This window comes from Coregonus clupeaformis, chromosome 23 (assembly GCF_020615455.1).
Source record: "Coregonus clupeaformis isolate EN_2021a chromosome 23, ASM2061545v1, whole genome shotgun sequence".
Taxonomy (NCBI): domain Eukaryota; kingdom Metazoa; phylum Chordata; class Actinopteri; order Salmoniformes; family Salmonidae; genus Coregonus; species Coregonus clupeaformis.
Window position 1 is genome coordinate 52,429,703 of NC_059214.1, and position 20,000 is coordinate 52,449,702.

Here is a 20,000-nt window from a genome sequence, read left to right on the forward strand (position 1 = left end):
TTGCATTTTATTGCATGACATAAGTATTTGATACATCAGAAAAGCAGAACTTAATATTTGGTACAGAAACCTTTGTTTGCAATTACAGAGATCATACGTTTGCTGTAGGTCTTGACCAGGTTTGCACACACTGCAGCAGGGATTTTGGCCCACTCCTCCATACAGACCTTCTCCAGATCCTTCAGGTTTCGGGGCTGTCGCTGGGCAATACAGACTTTCAGCTCCCTCCAAAGATTTTCTATTAGGTTCAGGTCTGGAGACTGGCTAGGCCACTCCAGGACCTTGAGATGCTTCTTACGGAGCCACTCCTTAGTTGCCCTGGCTGTGTGTTTCGGGTCGTTCTCATGCTGGAAGACCCAGCCACGACCCATCTTCAATGCTCTTACTGAGGGAAGGAGGTTGTTGGCCAAGATCTTGCGTGACATGGCCCCATCCATCCTCCCCTCAATACGGTGCAGTCGTCCTGTCCCCTTTGCAGAAAAGCATCCCCAAAGAATGATGTTTCCACCTCCATGCTTCACGGTTGGGATGGTGTTCTTGGGGTTGTACTCATCCTTCTTCTTCCTCCAAACACCGGTCGCGCAGTGGTCTAAGGCACTGCATCGCAGTGCTAGCTGTGCCGCTCTAGATCCTGGTTCGAATCCAGGCTCTGTCGTAGCCGGCCGCGACCGGGAGACCCATGGGGCTGCGCACAATTGGCCCAGCGTCGTCCAGGGTAGGGGAGGGAATGGCCGGCAGGGATGTAGCTCAGTTGGTAGAGCATGGTGTTTGCAATGCCAGGGTTGTGGGTTCGATTCCCACAGGGGAGCCAGTATAAAAAATATATATATAATGTATTCACTAACTGTAAGTCGCTCTGGATAAGAGCGTCTGCTAAATGACGTAAATGTAAAAATGAGTTTAGACCAAAAAGCTATATTTTGTCTCATTAGACCACATGACCTTCTCCCATTCCTCCTCTGGATCATCCAGATGGTCATTGGCAAACTTCAGACGGGCCTGGACATGCGCTGGCTTGAGCAGGGGGACCTTGCGTGCGCTGCAGGATTTTAATCCATGACGGCGTAGTGTGTTACTAATGGTTTTCTTTGAGACTGTGGTCCCAGCTCTCTTCAGGTCATTGACCAGGTCCTGCCGTGTAGTTCTGGGCTGATCCCTCACCTTCCTCATGATCATTGATGCCCCACGAGGTGAGATCTTGCATGGAGCCCCAGACCGAGGGTGATTGACCGTCATCTTGAACTTCTTCCGTTTTCTAATAATTGCGTCAACAGTTGTTGCCTTCTTACCAAGCTGCTTGCCTATTGTCCTGTAGCCTATCGCAGCCTTGTGCAGGTCTACAATTTTATCCCTGATGTCCTTACACAGCTCTCTGGTCTTGGCCATTGTGGAGAGGTTGGAGTCTGTTTGATTGAGTGGGTTGACAGGTGTCTTTTATACAGGTAACGAGTTCAAACAGGTGCAGTTAATACAGGTAATGAGTGGAGAACAGGAGGGCTTCTTAAAGAAAAACTAACAGGTCTGTGAGAGCCGGAATTCTTACTGGTTGGTAGGTGATCAAATACTTATGTCATGCACTAAAATGCAAATTAATTACTTAAAAATCTGACAATGTGATATTCTGGATTTTTGTTTTAGATTCCGTCTCTCACAGTTGAAGTGTACCTATGATAAAAATTACAGACCTCTACATGCTTTGTAAGTAGGAAAACCTGCAAAATCGGCAGTGTATCAAATACTTGTTCTCCCCACTGTATATTCTAGAGCGTAACATAAGGTAACCAGTCCATCCCATAATAATACAGTACACACTCAAAGGCAATTACTAGAATGTGTTTAATTTTGGAGTATATGCTAGACCAATTATGTACCAAAGACATCTTAAATCAATGTTTTATGTTTTTCTGCTATGCTTAGGCTATGTATTGTATAACGGCACAATCAATTTAATTCAGGTTTTTCTTTCGGGCTCATAAGCCTAATAGAGTGGCTTGCGAAAGTATTCACCCCCTTGGCATTTTTCCTATTTTGTTGCCTTACAACCTGGAATTAAAATGGATTTTTGCGGGGTTTCAATCATTTGATTTACACAACATGCCTACCACTTTGAAGATGCTAAATATTTTTTTTTGTGAAACAAACAAGAAATAAGACAAAAAAAACAGAACTTGAGCGTGCATAACTATTCACCTACCTACCCCCCACAGATACTCCAATCTCCGCTGTGGAGCTTTGCAGCTCCTTCAGGGTTATCTTTGGTCTCTTTGTTGCCTCTCTGATTAATGCCCTCCTTGCCTGGTCCGTGAGTTTTGGTGGGCGGCCCTCTCTTGGCAGGTTTGTTGTGGTGCCATATTCTTTCCATTTTTTAATAATGGATTTAATGGTGCTCCGTGAGATGTTCAAAGTTTAGGATATTTTTTTATAACCCAACCCTAATCTGTACTTCTCCACAACTTTGTACCTGACCTGTTTGGAGAGCTCCTTGGTCTTCATGGTGCCGCTTGCTTGGTGGTGTTGCAGACTCTGGGGCCTTTCAGAACAGGTGTATACAATTGAAGTCGAAAGTTTACATACACCTTAGCCAAATACATTTCAACTCAGTTTTTCACAATTCCTGACATTTAATCCTAGTAAAAATGCCCTGTCTTAGGTCAGTTAGGATCACCACTTTATTTTAAGAATGTGAAATGTCAGAATAAAAGTAGAGAGAATTATTTATTTCAGCTTTTATTTCTTTCATCATATTCCCAGTGGGTCAGAAGTTTACAGACACTCAATTAGTATTTGGTAGCATTGCCTTTAAATTGTTTAACTTGGGTCAAACGTTTTGGGTAGCCTTCCACAAGCTTCCCACAATAAGTTGGGTGAATTTTGGCCCATTCCTCCTGACAGAGCTGGTGGAATTGAGTCAGGTTTGTAGGCCTCCTTGCTCGTACACGCTTTTTCAGTTTTGCCCACACAATTTCTATAGGATTGAGGTCAGGGCTTTGTGATGGCCACTCCAATACAACTTTGTTGTCCTTAAGCCAATTTGCCACAACTTTGGAAGTATGCTTGGGGTCATTGTCCATTTGGAAGACCCATTTGCGACCAAGCTTTAACTTCCTGACTGTAAATTTTGCTTCAATATATCCACATAATTTTCCTTCCTCATGATGCCATCTATTTTGTGAAGTGCACCAGTCCCTCCTGCAGCAAAGCACCCCCACAGCATGATGCTGCCACCCCCGTACTTCACGGTTGGGATGGTGTTCTTTGGCTTGCAAGCATTCCCCTTTTTCCTCCAAACATAACGATGGTCATTATGGCCAAACAGTTATATTTTTGTTTCATCAGACTAGAGGACATTTCTCCAAAAAGTACGATCTTTGTCCCGATATGCAGTTGCAAACCGTTGTCTTGCTTTTTTATGGCGGTTTTGGAGCAGTGGCTTCTTCCTTGCTGAGCGGCCTTTCAGGTTATGTCGATATAGGACTCGTTTTACTGTAGATATAGATACTTTTGTACCTGTTTCCTCCAGCATCTTCACAAGGTCCTTTGCTGTTGTTCTGGGATTGATTTGCACTTTTCGCACCAAAATATGTTCCTCTCTAGGAGACAGAACGCGTCTCCTTCCTGAGCGGTATGACGGCTGCGTGGTCCCATGGTGTTTATACTTGCGTACTATTGTTGGTGTTGCAGACTCTGGGGCCTTTCAGAACAGGTGTATACATACTGAGATCATGTGACCGATCATGTGACACCTAGATTGCTCACAGGTGGACTTTATGTAACTAATTATGTGACTTCTGGAGGTAATTGGTTGCACCAGATCTTATTTAGGGGCTTCATAGCAAAGGGGGTGAATACATATGCACACACCACTTTTCCGTTATTCTATATACTTTTAAATTTTTTGAAACAAGTTATTTTTTTAATTTCACTTCACCAATTTGGACTATTTTGTGTATGTCCATTACATGAAATCCAAATAAAAATCCATTTAAATGACAGGTTATAATGCAACAAAATAGGAAAAACGCCAAGGGGGATAAATCCTTTTGCAAGGCACTGTATGCTAATGTTGTTTTGAATGAATCATTACCTTAGAAAGCGCTGTCCATTTCATTGTTAGGCTTTGAAACAACATCCCCAACAACCATGTTTTACACTGTTTCAACCTGCTGTTGAACTTCTTTCTTCAAATTGATCATCACAGTGAGGTGAGCTTTAAAAGTATGATAGGCCTACTGTTTTGATAAGCATTTGAAGTGATTTTCGATTGTATTTGCATTGCAGTCAGAGGTAGAGGGTCAATAGAGCTCTGAGTACCAGGCCTTTAGGATCGGATGGGTAGAGGGTCAATAGAGCTCTGAGTACCAGGCCTTTAGGATCGGGTGGTAGTTAGCAAGTTAGGTACTGCCAAAGCATGTCTAGAGTGCAGAAAAGGAGATTACTGTGACTGAAGGTCACGTGGAATTTGACTGCTGCCATGACTCATGACTGCCAGTGTGGCGGTAATACGGTCACCACTCAGTGGATGGTGCAGTGAAGTGAAACCCATGACAGTCAACTCTAAATCCTTAATTTCTTCCCTCTCCTCTCCTCCTCCTCTCCTCCTCCTCCTCTCCTTCCTCCTCTCTTCCTCCTCTCCTTCCTCCTCTCCTTCCTCCTCTCGTTCCTCCTCTCCTCCTCCTCTCCTTCCTCCTCTCCTTCCTCCTCTCCTTCCTCCTCTCCTTCCTCCTCTACTCCTCCTCTCCTTCCTCCTCTCCTTCCTCCTCTCCTTCCTCCTCTCCTCCTCCTCTCCTTCCTCCCCTCCTTCCTCCTCTCCTTCCTCCTCTCCCACTGCAGGCTTCCAGAGATCTGGTGTGTTTCCTGCAGCTGGATCATGTTAATGTGTACTACGGACAGGACTACCGCAGCAAGTACAAGGCCCCCACAGACTACTGCCTGGCCCTGAAGGTGAGAACAACAGCCCAGCTAGCCCAGCTAGTACCACATTAACTTCCACCTGACTCTAACCCCACAGAGTAATGACCCTAACCCCACAGATCAACCCCATTACTAACACCTGAACACTACAGGATCCCAAATGTAATCCTATTCCGTATATCAGGGCTCTATATCAACCCTGTTCCCGGAGAGATACCCTCCTGTAGGTTTTAACTCCAACCCTGTTCCCGGAGAGATACCCTCCTGTAGGTTTTAACTCCAACCCTGTTCCCGGAGAGCTACCCTCCTGTAGGTTTTAACTCCAACCCTGTTCCCGGAGAGATACCCTCCTGTAGGTTTTAACTCCAACCCTGTTCCTGGAGAGATACCCTCCTGTAGGGCCCATCGGGAATAGGGTGTGTGATGTCACGAGAGGCTGTGTCCTGGAGGGACGTTACATCCCCCTGAGATGGCTGCAAACCCAGACAGCTATGGCTCCATCTGCTGGTATGGTCGGGAACTCCAACCCTCTATGGCCACTCTTCCCACGCAGCTGAAACCAATCAGGAGCTGATGAGCTGAAGGTTTTTGTTGAAGGGAAGAGACACGGTCTCCAAGCTGGGCTCTCTGGAGGACAAGAGTGCTGCACGTCCACTTCCATGAGGAATATAAGGATTTGGAGATACTTACCTTTGGGAAATACTCACCTTTGGATATATGCACCTGTGGAAATACGTGAGAGACATTTGGAAGGACTTTTTGCTGGGTTGGCCACTAGCTGCAACGTGGAAGACAGTAAGACTGGGGAAAAGTTATTTGAGCGAGGGAGAGTTATGATTTTGGATGTGGAAGAGACATCCCTGAACTGTTAACCCTTAAGAGCCACCAGAGAACAGTATTGTGTTATACTTTCGTTAGTTTCCCAAGACCTTTAATAAAATCCTTGTTTTGGTTGAACCTGGTCTCCTTGCACTACTTGAGCAATCCCGCTGAAAGCTGTGTAGCCTCTCGTGACGTCACAGGTGCCATTTTGGATGATGCCCTCAACTCTAGTAACACACCTGACCCGTTGCCCCTAGACCAGTACCACCTGCATACTACTTGTTGCTGCTGGTAACAGCAGCACTGCATACTACTTGTTGCTGCTGGTAACACCAGCCCTGCATACTACTTGTTGCTGCTGGTAACACCAGCCCTGCATACTACTTGTTGCTGCTGGTAACACCAGCCCTGCATACTACTTGTTGCTGCTGGTAACACCAGCCCTGCATACTACTTGTTGCTGCTGGTAACACCAGCCCTGCATACTACTTGTTGCTGCTGGTAACACCAGCCCTGCATACTACTTGTTGCTGCTGGTAACACCAGCCCTGCATACTACTTGTTGCTGCTGGTAACACCAGCCCTGCATACTACTTGTTGCTGCTGGTAACACCAGCCCTGCATACTACTTGTTGCTGCTGGTAACACCAGCCCTGCATACTACTTGTTGCTGCTGGTAACACCAGCCCTGCATACTACTTGTTGCTGCTGGTAACACCAGCCCTGCATACTACTTGTTGCTGCTGGTAACACCAGCCCTGCATACTACTTGTTGCTGCTGGTAACACCAGCCCTGCATACTACTTGTTGCTGCTGGTAACACCAGCCCTGCATACTACTTGTTGCTGCTGGTAACACCAGCCCTGCATACTACTTGTTGCTGCTGGTAACACCAGCCCTGCATACTACTTGTTGCTGCTGGTAACACCAGCCCTGCATACTACTTGTTGCTGCTGGTAACACCAGCCCTGCATACTACTTGTTGCTGCTGGTAACACCAGCCCTGCATACTACTTGTTGCTGCTGGTAACACCAGCCCTGCATACTACTTGTTGCTGCTGGTAACACCAGCCCTGCATACTACTTGTTGCTGCTGGTAACACCAGCCCTGCATACTACTTGTTGCTGCTGGTAACACCAGCCCTGCATACTACTTGTTGCTGCTGGTAACACCAGCCCTGCATACTACTTGTTGCTGCTGGTAACACCAGCCCTGCATACTACTTGTTGCTGCTGGTAACACCGTTAGCCAGGTTTGTTTTTTATTGTTGAAGAGGATAGTGGCGACGCTGCTCGCTCCGAAATACCTTGTCAGATTCTTCACTTCCTGAAAGGGAGGAAAATAGATTTCTTAGTTTCCTTTTGTGCCTCGTCTTTCAAAACGTCACAGTCCCAGATAAAAAAAAACTGATTGGCAGCTTTAAAGAGGGGAGAGGAGGAGGGAGACTGGGGAGATGAGTTGTTTTGGACCACTCTGATTCCCTGTAGTGATGGTGTTTGGGACAGAGTTGGGGAAGGAGAACGCAGTAAAGAGACATTCTTTCTTTTGGCAGTACTCTTTCAAATAATAGAGGCTGACTGATTCGTTTTTCTATTCTGGTTTGATGGTAATGTTTCCATGTACTCCCTGAGGGGATTAATTGGGTAGAGCAGAGGAATTGAGGATGTTGGATCTCTACCTTCAGTCAGCCTGTCAGAAGAGAGAAGTACAGCCTTACATCACCATCTAGTGGCACAGTGTTTAAAACTACAGAGATATCATCTCTGCATTGCCTCACATCTCTGGGGTTTTAGCCCAATTCATCTCAGTCAGGGCTGTAACTACTTATGAGGACACCAAGGTCCGAACCTAGGTCATCTTTTCTAATAGAAATTAAACAATTTAAAATATATATATTTTTACACAATAAAGAAAGCTCAGAACGATTATATTCTTGATCTGACATAGTTCTTAATCGCGCCTGCCTCTTTGCGAATGAGTGGAATTATGAATAGTGTTTTTTTTTCATTACGTTCGCCTGCGTCCCCTGGTTTTGCCTTTTTAACAGCACGTTCACCACTCTCTCAAAAACCCAACTCTGCATTCCACGGTAAGAACATCATACCAAAGGTCAAGCATGGTGGTGGTGGTGTGATGGTTTGGGGATGCTTTGCTGCCTCAGGACCTGGACGACTTGCCTTAATAGAAGGAACCATGAATTCTGCTCTGTATCAGAGAATTCTACAGGAGAATGTCAGACCATCCGTCTGTGAGCTGAAGCTGAAGCGCAGCTGGGTCATGCAGCAAGATAATGATCCAAAACACACAATCAAGTCTACATGAAAATAGCTAAAAAGCAACAAATTGGAAGGTTTGGAATGGCCTAGTCAAAGTCCAGACCTAATCCCAATTGAGATGTTGTGGCAGGACTTGAAACGAGCAGTTCATGCTTGAAAACCCACACGTCACTGAGTTAAAGCAGTTCTGCATGGAAGAGTGGGCCAAAATTCCTCCACAGCGACGTGAGAGACTGATCAACAACTACAGGAAGCGTTTGGTTGGAGTCATTGCAGCTAAAGGTGGCACAACCAGTTATTGAGTGTAAAGGGGGCAATTACTTTTTCACACAGGGGCATTGGGTGTTGCATAACTTTGTTTATGAAATAAATATGTAATTGTTGTGTTATTTGTTCACTTATGTTCCCTTTATCTAATATTAGGTTTTGGTTGAAGATCTGATAACATTCAGTATCACAAATATGCAAAAGTGGAGAAAATTAGAAGGGGGGCAAATACTTTTTCATAGCTGTGTGTGTGTGTATATACAGTGGGGGAAAAAAGTATTTAGTCAGCCACCAATTGTGCAAGTTCTCCCACTTAAAAAGATGAGAGAGGCCTGTAATTTTCATCATAGGTACACGTCAACTATGACAAACAAAATTTAAAATCCAGAAAATCACATTGTAGGATTTTTTATGAATTTATTTGCAAATTATGGTGGAAAATAAGTATTTGGTCACCTACAAACAAGCAAGATTTCTGGCTCTCACAGACCTGTAACTTCTTCTTTAAGAGGCTCCTCTGTCCTCCACTCGTTACCTGTATTAATGGCACCTGTTTAAACTTGTTATCAGTATAAAAGACACCTCTCCACAACCTCAAACAGTCACACTCCAAACTCCACTATGGCCAAGACCAAATAGCTGTCAAATGACACCAGAAACAAAATTGTAGACCTGCACCAGGCTGGGAAGACTGAATCTGCAATAGGTAAGCAGCTTGGTTTGAAGAAATCAACTGTGGGAGCAATTATTAGGAAATGGAAGACATACAAGACCACTGATAATCTCCCTCGATCTGGGGCTCCACGCAAGATCTCACCCCGTAGGGTCAAAATGATCACAAGAACGGTGAGCAAAAATCCCAGAACCACACGGGGGGACCTAGTGAATGACCTGCAGAGAGCTGGGACCAAAGTAACAAAGCCTACCATCAGTAACACACTACGCCGCCAGGGACTCAAATCCTGCAGTGCTAGACGTGTCCCCCTGCTTAAGCCAGTACATGTTTTGGGGCTGTTTTTCTGCAAAGGGACCAGGACGACTGATCCGTGTAAAGGAAAGAATGAATGGGGCCATGTATCGTGAGATTTTGAGTGAAAACCTCCTTCCATCAGCAAGGGCATTGAAGATGAAACGTGGCTGGGTCTTTCAGCATGACAATGATCCCAAACACACCGCCCGGGCAACGAAGGAGTGGCTTCGTAAGAAGCATTTCAAGGTCCTGTAGTGGCCTAGCCAATCTCCAGATCTCAACCCCATAGAAAATCTTTGGAGGGAGTTGAAAGTCCGTGTTGCCCAGCGACAGCCCCAAAACATCACTGCTCTAGAGGAGATCTGCATGGAGGAATGGGCCAAAATACCAGCAACAGTGTGTGAAAACCTTGTGAAGACTTACAGAAAACGTTTGACCTGTGTCATTGCCAACAAAGGGTATATAACAAAGTATTGAGAAACTTTTGTTATTGACCAAATACTTATTTTCCACCATAATTTGCAAATAAATAAATTAAAAATCCTACAATGTGATTTTCTGGATTTTTTTCCCTCATTTTGTCTGTCATAGTTGACGTGTACCTATGATGAAAATGACAGGCCTCTCTCATCTTTTTAAGTGGGAGAACTTGCACAATTGGTGGCTGACTAAATTCTTTTTCCCCCCACTGTATATATATATATGCGAGGAAAAAAACATATGGGGGATTGGAAGTGATGCAGACAATTACATTGATGGAAGTTACAATCTTTCTGCAATATTAAAGATGATCTACCCCTTAATTTTTTTTTTTATTCATTTGTTTTTAAACATTTTGGGGAAGGTCCTTTCCTGTTTCAGTATGACAATGCCCCCGTGCACAAAGCGAGGTCCATACAGAAATGCTTTGTTGAGATCGGTGTGGAAGAACTTGGCTGGCCTGCACAGAGCCCTGACCTCAACCCCATCGAACACCTTTGGGATGAATTGGAACGCCGACTGCGAGCCAGGCCTAATCGCCCAACATCAGTGCCCGACCTCACTAATATTCTTGTGGCTGAACGGAAGCAAGTCCCCGCAGCAATGTTCCAACATCTAGTGGAAAGCCTTCCCAGAAGAGTGGAGGCTGTTATAGCAGCAATGTTCCAACATCTAGTGGAAAGCAAGTTTTTCCAGCAGCAGATTATGATCAATAATGTCAAAAGCAGCGCTGAAGCCTAACAAAACAGCCCCCACAATCTTTTTATTATCAATTTCTCTCAGCCAATCATCAGTCATTTGTGTAAGTGCCGTACATGTTGAATTCCCTTCCCTATAAGCGTGCTGAAAATCTGTTGTTCATTTGTTTATTGTGAAATGGCATCTGGTCAAACTAAGGGTTGCAGGCTGATTGGTCGGCTATTTGAGCCAGTAAAGGGGGCTTTACTATTATTGGGTAGCGGAATGACTTTTGCTTCCCTCCAGGCCTGAGGGCACACACTTTCTAGTAGGCTTAGAGAGAAGAGATGGCAAATAGGAGTGGCAATATTGTCCGCTATCATCCAGAGTAATTTTTCATCCAAGTTGTCAGACCCCGGTGGCTTGTCATTGTTGATAGACAACAATAATTTTTCCACCTCTTCCACACTCACTTTACGTAATTCAAAATTACAATGCTTGTCTTTCATAATTTGGTCATTTATGTGTGGATGTGTAGGTTCCAAATCTGTTGTTGGCTTTATATAATTTATCTTTGTTTCATAGTATAGTTTATTCTTTTTGTTTAGTTTATTCACGTGATTTCTCAATTCACAGTACGTTAATCAGCTGTGCAGCCAGACTTACAGTATTTGCAGTTCCTTTGGCCTCATCCCTCTCAACCGTACAATTTTTCAATTCCTCATCAAGCTGCGGGGATTTAACTGTTTTTACTGTCATTTTCTTATGGGTGCATGCTTATTAGTAACTGGAATAAACCATTTCATAAATGTGTCAAGTGCAGCGTCTGGTTGCTCCTCATTACACACTAACCAGCAAATATTCATTACATCTTCAACATAGGAATCACTACAAAACGTATTGTATGACCTCTTATACACTATATTAGGCCCAGCCTTTGGAACTTTGGTTTTCCTAGATCTGGCTACTATATTATGATCCGATGGATTTCGATACCGCTGTTTATGTTTAGAGTCATATTAACATGCAGATTTCTGCAGCATTAGTAAAGATGTGAAAGATACATGCGGATGATTTTATTCCTGTTCTGTTTGTAACTACCCTGGTAGGTTGACTGATAACCTGAACCAGGTTGCAGGCACTGGTTACAGTTTGAAGCTTTTTCTTGAGTGGGCAGCTTGATTTGATTTGATGAAAGCCAGTCAATATTTAAATCACCCTGAAAATATACCTCTCTGTTGATATCACATACATTATCAAGCATTTAACACGTTATCCAGATACTGACTGTTAGCACTTGGTGGTCTATAGCAGTTTCCCACAAGAATGGGCTTTAGGTGAGGCAGATGAACCTGTAGCCATATTACTTCAACAATATTTAACATGAGAGCCTCTCTAAGATTTACAGGAATGTGGTTCTGAATATAAACAGCAACACCTCCACCATTGGCATATCTGTCTTTTCTGAAGATGATGAAACCATGTATTGCTACCACTGTATCATCAAATGTATTATCTAAGTGAGTTTCAGAGATAGTCAGTATATTAATATTATCTGTTACAAGCAAGTTATCGATATCATGAACCTTGTTTCTTAGGCTACTGTTAATGTGGGCTATTTTTAGCACTTTTCTGGGATTCTTCATTGTTTTTATTTCTTTACTTGGGAGCCTTATCAGAGGTAGAAATGACAGTGATATTTATGTTTTAGCTGATAGTGCAGGGTGGACTTCCTATTAGCCCTGGATTACAGGCAACATCCGCACTGAGCTAAAGGGTAGAGCTGCCGCTTTCAATGAGCGGGACTCTAACCCAGACGCTTATAAGAAATCCCACTATGCCCTCCGACGAACCATCAAACAGGCAAAGCGTCAATACAGGACTAAGATTGAATCATAATACACAGGCTCCGATGCTCGTCGGATGTGGCAGGCCTTGCAAACTATTACGGACTACAAAGGGAAGCACAGCCGCGAGCTGCCCAGTGACACGAGCTTACCAGACGAGCTAAATTACTTCTATGCTCGCTTCGAGGCAAGCAACACTGAAGCATGCATGAGAGCATCAGCTGTTCCGGACGACTGTGTGATCACGCTCTCCGTAGCCGATGTGATTAAGACTTTTAAACAGGTCAACATTCACAAAGCCGCAGGGCCAGACGGATTACCAGGACGTGTACTCCAAGCATGCGCTAACCAACTGGCAAGTGTCTTCACTGACATTTTCAACATGTCCCTGACTGAGTCTGTAATACCAACAAGTTTCAAGCAGACCACCATAGTCCCTGTGCCTAAGAACACGAAGGTAACCTGCCTAAATGACTACCGACCCGTAGCACTCACGTCTGTAGCCATGAAGTGCTTTGAAAGGCTGGTCATGGCTCACATCAACACCACTATCCCAGAAACCCTAGACCCACTCCAATTTGCATACCGCCCCAACAGATCCACAGATGATGCAATCTCTATTGCACTCCACAGTGCCCTTTCCCACCTGGACAAAAGGATTACTACGTGAGAATGCTGTTCATTGACTACAGCTCAGCGTTCAACACTATAGTGCCCTCAAAGTTCATCACTAAGCTAAGGACCCTGGGACTAAACACCTCCCTCTGTAACTGGATCCTGGACTTCCTGACGGGCCGCCCCCAGGTGGTAAGGGTAGGTAACAACACATCTGCCACGCTGATCCTCAACACGGGGCCGCTCAGGGGTGCGTGCTCAGTCCCCTCCTGTACTCCCTGTTCACCCATGACTGCATGGCCAGGCACGACTCCAACACCATCATTAAGTTTGCCGACGACCCAACAGTGGTAGGTCTGATCACCGACAACGATGAGACAGCCTATAGGGAGGAGGTCAGAGACCTGGCTATATAAATACTTATTTTCCACCATAATTTGCAAATAAATTCATTAAAAATCCTACAATGTGATTTTCTGGAGAAAAAAAATCTCAATTTGTCTGTCATAGTTGACGTGTAACTATGATGAAAATTACAGGCCTCTCTCATCTTTTTAAGTGGGAGAACTTGCACAATTGGTGGCTGACTAAATACTTCCCCCCCCCCCTGTATATAGCCTCCCTACTGTTATTTCACATTGACTCTGTACCGGTACTCCCTGTATATAGCCTCCCTACTGTTATTTTATTTATAGAGAGAGGAGAGGAGAGGAGAGGAGAGGAGAGGAGAGGAGAGGAGAGGAGAGGATTTATTTATTTATTTTTATTTTACTTATCTATTTTTTACTTAACACGTATTTTTCTTAAAACTGCGTTGTTGGTTAAGGGCTTGTAAGTAAGCATTTCACTGTAAGGTCTACACCTGTTGTATTCGGCGCATGTGAAACGCATGTTACATCTTCGGCCGTTGTAGGAAAGATGCATCGTTAAAAAACTTGTGAGCCTATGTTCCATCGCTATCGGGAAACCGTGCCCAGATCTCGGATAACCAAGAGCTAAAACCTTGCATAATTTGGTCAGCAGAATCTGTCCACGAGAGATTATAGCCCAATAAAGACACAAATGAGAGAAATCCGAACATGTTATTGTATCTATGGTGTCATGCGTCATTACCACTGAATGTCTGTTTAAACAGTTGGGATGCATCATTAACATGGCCTACTGTCTTGTTTGTTTTAGCACCCTCAGATCCAGAAGAAATCCCAGTACATCAAGTACCTGTGTTGTGATGATGTCAGAACACTACACCAGTGGATCAACGGGATACGCATCGCCAAGGTAACGTTACGTTGCCTCAGCAACAACTTAATGAGAGCGAGTAATGGAAAGCAGAACCATAGTCTTGGTGCTCACAGGAACACCTCAATGGCCAAACGTGATGTGTTTGGCTCTGACTGAAAGATGTGGGAACATCTGATAAAGCTGGGGTGTATTCACTATTAACCAAACAGAAGCAACCGGAACAAAACACCAGGAACCTACCTGAATTTGTTCAATATAAACCCTAGTTTTCGTTGCAGAACGTTTTACGCTTGGAGTGAACATTTTCCGATGCAAACCATTTTGCTATGTTGCAAACCGACTAATGAATACACCCCTGATGTCTGTTGACTAATGAATACACCCCTGGTGTCTGTTGACTAACTAATGAACACACCCCTGATGTCTGTTGACTAATGAATACACCCCTGATGTCTGTTGACTGACTAATGAACACACCCCTGGTGTCTGTTGACTGACTAATGAATACACCCCTGATGTCTGTTGACTAATGAATACACCCCTGATGTCTGTTGACTGACTAATGAATACACCCCTGGTGTCTGTTGACTGACTAATGAATACACCCCTGGTGTCTGTTGACTGACTAATGAATACACCCCTGGTGTCTGTTGACTGACTAATGAATACACCCCTGATGTCTGTTGACTGACTAATGAATACACCCCTGATGTCTGTTGACTAATGAATACACCCCTGATGTCTGTTGACTGACTAATTAATACACCCCTGGTGTCTGTTGACTGACTAATGAATACACCCCTGATGTCTGTTGACTAATGAATACACCCCTGGTGTCTGTTGACTGACTAATGAATAAACCCCTGATGTCTGTTGACTGACTAATGAATACACCCCTGATGTCTGTTGACTAATGAATACACCCCTGATGTCTGTTGACTAATGAATACACCCCTGGTGTCTGTTGACTGACTAATGAATACACCCCTGATGTCTGTTGACTAATGAATACACCCCTGGTGTCTGTTGACTGACTAATGAATACACCCCTGATGTCTGTTGACTAATGAATAAACCCCTGATGTCTGTTGACTGACTAATGAATACACCCCTGATGTCTGTTGACTAATGAATAAACCCCTGATGTCTGTTGACTGACTAATGAATACACCCCTGATGTCTGTTGACTGACTAATGAATAAACCCCTGATGTCTGTTGACTGACTAATGAATACACCCCTGATGTCTGTTGACTGACTAATGAATAAACCCTGATGTCTGTTGACTATGACCCCTGATGTCTGTTGACTAATGAATACACCCCTGATGTCTGTTGACTGACTAATGAACACACCCCTGGTGTCTGTTGACTGACTAATGAATACACCCCTGATGTCTGTTGACTGACTAATGAATACACCCCTGGTGTCTGTTGACTGACTAATGAATACACCCCTGGTGTCTGTTGACTGACTAATGAATACACCCCTGGTGTCTGTTGACTAACTAATGAATACACCCCTGATGTCTGTTGACTAATGAATACACCCCTGATGTCTGTTGACTGACTAATTAATACACCCCTGGTGTCTGTTGACTGACTAATGAATACACCCCTGATGTCTGTTGACTAATGAACACACCCCTGATGTCTGTTGACTGACTAATGAATACACCCCTGATGTCTGTTGACTAATGAATACACCCCTGATGTCTGTTGACTGACTAATGAATACACCCCTGGTGTCTGTTGACTGACTAATGAATACACCCCTGATGTCTGTTGACTGACTAATGAATACACCCCTGATGTCTGTTGACTAATGAACACACCCCTGATGTCTGTTGACTGACTAATGAATACACCCCTGATGTCTGTTGACTAATGAATACACCCCTGATGTCTGTTGACTGACTAATGAATACACCCCTGATGTCTGTTGACTAATGATTACACCCCTGGTGTCTGTTGACTAACTAATGAACACACCCCTGATGTCTGTTGACTAATGAATACACCCCTGATGTCTGTTGACTGACTAATGAATACACCCCTGGTGTCTGTTGACTGACTAATGAATACACCCCTGGTGTCTGTTGACTGACTAATGAATACACCCCTGGTGTCTGTTGACTGACTAATGAATACACCCCTGATGTCTGTTGACTGACTAATTAATACACCCCTGGTGTCTGTTGACTGACTAATGAATACACCCCTGATGTCTGTTGACTGACTAATGAATAAACCCCTGATGTCTGTTGACTGACTAATGAATACACCCCTGATGTCTGTTGACTGACTAATGAATACACCCCTGATGTCTGTTGACTAATGAATACACCCCTGGTGTCTGTTGACTGACTAATGAATACACCCCTGATGTCTGTTGACTAATGAATACACCCCTGGTGTCTGTTGACTAACTAATGAACACACCCCTGATGTCTGTTGACTAATGAACACACCCCTGATGTCTGTTGACTGACTAATGAATACACCCCTGATGTCTGTTGACTGACTAATGAATACACCCCTGATGTCTGTTGACTAATGAATACACCCCTGATGTCTGTTGACTAATGAATACACCCCTGATGTCTGTTGACTAATGAATACACCCCTGATGTCTGTTGACTGACTAATGAATACACCCCTGATGTCTGTTGACTAATGAATACACCCCTGATGTCTGTTGACTAATGAATACACCCCTGATGTCTGTTGACTGACTAATGAACACACCCCTGGTGTCTGTTGACTGACTAATGAATACACCCCTGATGTCTGTTGACTAATGAATACACCCCTGATGTCTGTTGACTGACTAATGAATACACCCCTGGTGTCTGTTGACTGACTAATGAATACACCCCTGGTGTCTGTTGACTGACTAATGAATACACCCCTGGTGTCTGTTGACTGACTAATGAATACACCCCTGATGTCTGTTGACTGACTAATGAATACACCCCTGATGTCTGTTGACTAATGAATACACCCCTGATGTCTGTTGACTAATGAATACACCCCTGATGTCTGTTGACTGACTAATGAATACACCCCTGGTGTCTGTTGACTGACTAATGAATACACCCCTGATGTCTGTTGACTGACTAATGAATACACCCCTGATGTCTGTTGACTGACTAATGAATAAACCCCTGATGTCTGTTGACTAATGAATACACCCCTGATGTCTGTTGACTAATGAATACACCCCTGATGTCTGTTGACTGACTAATGAATACACCCCTGGTGTCTGTTGACTGACTAATGAATACACCCCTGATGTCTGTTGACTGACTAATGAATACACCCCTGATGTCTGTTGACTAATGAACACACCCCTGATGTCTGTTGACTGACTAATGAATACACCCCTGATGTCTGTTGACTAATGAATACACCCCTGATGTCTTTTGACTGACTAATGAATACACCCCTGATGTCTGTTGACTAATGATTACACCCCTGGTGTCTGTTGACTAACTAATGAACACACCCCTGATGTCTGTTGACTAATGAATACACCCCTGATGTCTGTTGACTGACTAATGAATACACCCCCTGGTGTCTGTTGACTGACTAATGAATACACCCCTGGTGTCTGTTGACTGACTAATGAATACACCCCCTGGTGTCTGTTGACTGACTAATGAATACACCCCTGATGTCTGTTGACTGACTAATTAATACACCCCTGGTGTCTGTTGACTGACTAATGAATACACCCCTGATGTCTGTTGACTGACTAATGAATAAACCCCTGATGTCTGTTGACTGACTAATGAATACACCCCTGATGTCTGTTGACTGACTAATGAATACACCCCCTGATGTCTGTTGACTAATGAATACACCCCTGGTGTCTGTTGACTGACTAATGAATACACCCCTGATGTCTGTTGACTAATGAATACACCCCTGGTGTCTGTTGACTAACTAATGAACACACCCCTGATGTCTGTTGACTAATGAACACACCCCTGATGTCTGTTGACTGACTAATGAATACACCCCTGATGTCTGTTGACTGACTAATGAATACACCCCTGATGTCTGTTGACTAATGAATACACCCCTGATGTCTGTTGACTAATGAATACACCCCTGATGTCTGTTGACTAATGAATACACCCCTGATGTCTGTTGACTGACTAATGAATACACCCCTGATGTCTGTTGACTAATGAATACACCCCTGATGTCTGTTGACTAATGAATACACCCCTGATGTCTGTTGACTGACTAATGAACACACCCCTGGTGTCTGTTGACTGACTAATGAATACACCCCTGATGTCTGTTGACTAATGAATACACCCCTGATGTCTGTTGACTGACTAATGAATACACCCCTGGTGTCTGTTGACTGACTAATGAATACACCCCTGGTGTCTGTTGACTGACTAATGAATACACCCCTGGTGTCTGTTGACTGACTAATGAATACACCCCTGATGTCTGTTGACTGACTAATGAATACACCCCTGATGTCTGTTGACTAATGAATACACCCCTGATGTCTGTTGACTGACTAATTAATACACCCCTGGTGTCTGTTGACTGACTAATGAATACACCCCTGGTGTCTGTTGACTGACTAATGAATACACCCCTGATGTCTGTTGACTAATGAATACACCCCTGATGTCTGTTGACTGACTAATGAATACACCCCTGATGTCTGTTGACTAATGAATACACCCCTGATGTCTGTTGACTGACTAATGAATACACCCCTGATGTCTGTTGACTAATGAATACACCCCTGATGTCTGTTGACCGATGTCTCTCTGTGTCCCCAGTATGGGAAGACCCTGTATGTGAACTACCAGGAGGCTATGAAGAGGACTGAGGCAGCCTACGACTGGTCCTCTCTCTCTAGCTCCTCTATCAAGTCTGGATCCAGCTCCTCCAGCCTGCCTGGTGAGTGGTGGTGGACACACAACACAACACAACACACATGCGCACTCAGTCATTTCAGGAAGAACAATTCCAGGAATTTCAGTTTACTTCCTGGAATGACTGAATTGAAATTGATTAGACCCAAACCCTGCAGCAGTTACCACGTACTTAGCCACAGTACAGTATTTATAGGATTTGTACTTGCGTGGCCTCCTGAGTGGCGCAGCGGCTTAAGGCACTGCATCGCAGTGTTGCGCCGTCAGTACAGTCTGGGGTTCGATCCCAGGCTGTGTTATTACCGGCCGTGACCGGGAGTCCCATAGGGCAGCGCACAATTTGCCCAGCGTCGTCCGGGTTATGGGAGGGCTTTACATGGCTCATCGCGCTCTAGCGACTCCTTGTGGCGGACCGGGACACCTGCAGGCTGACTTCGGTCGTCAGTTGAACAGTGTTTCCTCCGACACATGGGTGTGGCTGGCTTCCGGGTTAAGCTCTATCTCTCTCTCTCCTGTCTATCTCTCCCTCTCCTCTCTCTCTCTCTCCTGTCTATCTCTCCCTCTCCTCTCTATCTCTATCTCTCCCTCTCTCTCTCTCTCTCTCTCTCTCTCTCTCTCTCTCTCTCTATCTCTCCCTCTCCTCTCTATCTCTCCCTCTCCTCTCTCTCTTCTCTCTATATCTCTCTCTTCTCTCTCTCCCTCCTCTCTCTCTCTCTCCCTCTTTTCTCTCTCCCCCTCCCTCTCTCCAGAATCCCAGTCGAACCACTCCAGTAGTGATAGTGGTGTTGCTGTGTCAGAGAGCAACCTGTCAGGCCACACCCGCTCTCAGAGCCAGGTCAGCTCCATCTTCTCCGAGGCCTGGAAGAGAGGCACCCAGGATGACTCTAAGGTACCGCGTCACCTCCTCCTGTACTCACACCCTCACCTTACCCTATCACCTGTCTCTGTTGACCTGCCTCAGTATTCCTCACCTTACCCTATCA

The 20,000-nt window shown here is 44.5% G+C and overlaps 1 protein-coding gene across 1 annotated transcript in view; it reads left to right on the forward strand.

Annotated features, from left to right (window-relative positions):
* The window catches only part of LOC121537106 (ras-associated and pleckstrin homology domains-containing protein 1-like), a 217,519-nt gene that overhangs the window by 190,367 nt on the left and 7,152 nt on the right, over positions 1–20,000 (forward strand). The window contains 4 exon segments of the mRNA XM_041844881.2: positions 4,831–4,941; positions 14,047–14,145; positions 18,922–19,042; positions 19,767–19,906. Coding sequence (XP_041700815.2) covers positions 4,831–4,941; positions 14,047–14,145; positions 18,922–19,042; positions 19,767–19,906 — 471 coding nt within the window.